This window comes from Piliocolobus tephrosceles, chromosome 5, assembly GCF_002776525.5.
Source record: "Piliocolobus tephrosceles isolate RC106 chromosome 5, ASM277652v3, whole genome shotgun sequence".
Lineage (NCBI taxonomy): Eukaryota > Metazoa > Chordata > Mammalia > Primates > Cercopithecidae > Piliocolobus > Piliocolobus tephrosceles.
Genome location: NC_045438.1, coordinates 138,180,023 through 138,181,608, shown reverse-complemented (window position 1 = coordinate 138,181,608; position 1,586 = coordinate 138,180,023). Strand labels below are relative to the sequence as shown.

Genomic DNA, 1,586 nt, shown 5'->3' with positions numbered 1-1,586 from the left:
TTTTTTTTTTTTTTGAGACGGAGTCTCGCTCTGTCGCCCAGGCTGGACTGCAGTGGCCGGATCTCAGCTCACTGCAAGCTCTGCCTCCCGGGTTCACGCCATTCTCTTGCCTCAGCCTCCCGAGTAGCTGGGACTACAGGTGCCCGCCGCCTCGCCCGGCTAGTTTTTTGTATTTTTTTTTTTTTTTTTTTTTGTAGAGACGGGGTTTCACCGTGTTAGCCAGGATGGTCTCGATCTCCTGACCTCGTGATCCGCCCATCTCGGCCTCCCAAAGTGCTGGGATTACAGGCTTGAGCCACCGCGCCCGGCCGTTCATTCTGTTTTCAAGATTCCATCCAAACCTTGATGTTTATTCCAGCTCTAGATCCAATACCATAAGTCCCAGTTCCCCCCTCTACCATATTCTCCTTGTCCTTATACCTCCTATTCTCATACCCCAGACTCTCCAACCCCGACACTTTCTCTTTCACGCCCTTTCATTCTCAGCCACAGCCTTCTCTCCAGTTCCAACTTTTTACCTCCTGTGTATTTATTGTCTTTCTCCTTAGTTTTCACCAAAACTCTCCATTACTGTTCCTCCCACTTCTGCCATGTCTCTTTTCCTAGATTCATTATTCCCTGTAACTCTGACCCCTAATGTGTCCCCAATTCCCTATCCCATAGGTTGATTTCCATGGGGCACATCTGTCCCTTACCAAGAAGACCAGGCCAAGGAACACCAGGAGGAGAATCACAGCCACCAGGACCACAATAACTATGGCCCATGCAGGGAATGAATCATTCTCCCCCATCTGTCCAGCATGGATATCATTCTGTGAGTCATTTTTATTGAGGTGTGGATGGCTCGTGCCTGGGGTTTCTGATGTGATAGAACTCAACTTCATTCTACGTGTAGTGAGGGTGAAAGAACCAGTGGGCACCTGATGAATAACCTCAGTTTTATTTAGATGAGAAGAAGCAGTAGTGAGAGATTCGTTTCCTGCGACCTTGACTGGAGGTTTTCTAGTCTTTGTGACTGCTACTGTTTTTTCTGGGTTTTCTGTGGACTTTACTGGGGCTTTTATGGTCTCAGTGGTCAGTGTGGTGTTCCTCGGGTTTTCTGTAGGCTTTTCGGGGACTGGTGTGTTTTTCTCTTTGGTGGATCTGGTCTTCTCTGAGTGTAGTGTAGGCTTTTCTGAGGCTCTTGTGGTTTTCTCTGTGGTTGACATGGTCTTTTCTGGGTGTTCTGTAGACTTTTGTGTGACTTGTGTCATTTTCTCATGGGCCAATGTGGTCCTTTCTCCATGTTCTATAGGCTCTGCTGGGGCTGGTGTGATCACATTGGCTGATATAGTCCATTCTCTATGTTCTGTAGACTCTGCTGCAGATGGGGTGATCTTGTCATTGGGTGATGTGGTCCTTTCTCCATGTTCCGTAGGCTCTGCTATAGATGGTGTGATCTTCTCATTGGCCAATGTAGTTTTTGCTCCATGTTCTGTAGGCCCTTCTGGGGATACTGTGATCTTCTCGTTGGCCAATGTAGTCTTTTCTCCATATTCTGTAGGCTCTACTGGGGATGGTGTGGTGTTCTCATTGGCCGATGGGGT

General features: G+C 47.9%; 1 protein-coding gene across 1 annotated transcript in view; it reads right to left on the bottom strand.

The window, feature by feature from the left end:
• Positions 1 to 1,586, bottom strand: part of MUCL3 (mucin like 3) — a 10,714-nt gene that overhangs the window by 203 nt on the left and 8,925 nt on the right. The window contains exon 3 of the mRNA XM_026448899.1: positions 696 to 1,583. Coding sequence (XP_026304684.1) covers positions 696 to 1,583 — 888 coding nt within the window. The remainder of the gene's footprint in view (positions 1 to 695; positions 1,584 to 1,586) is intronic.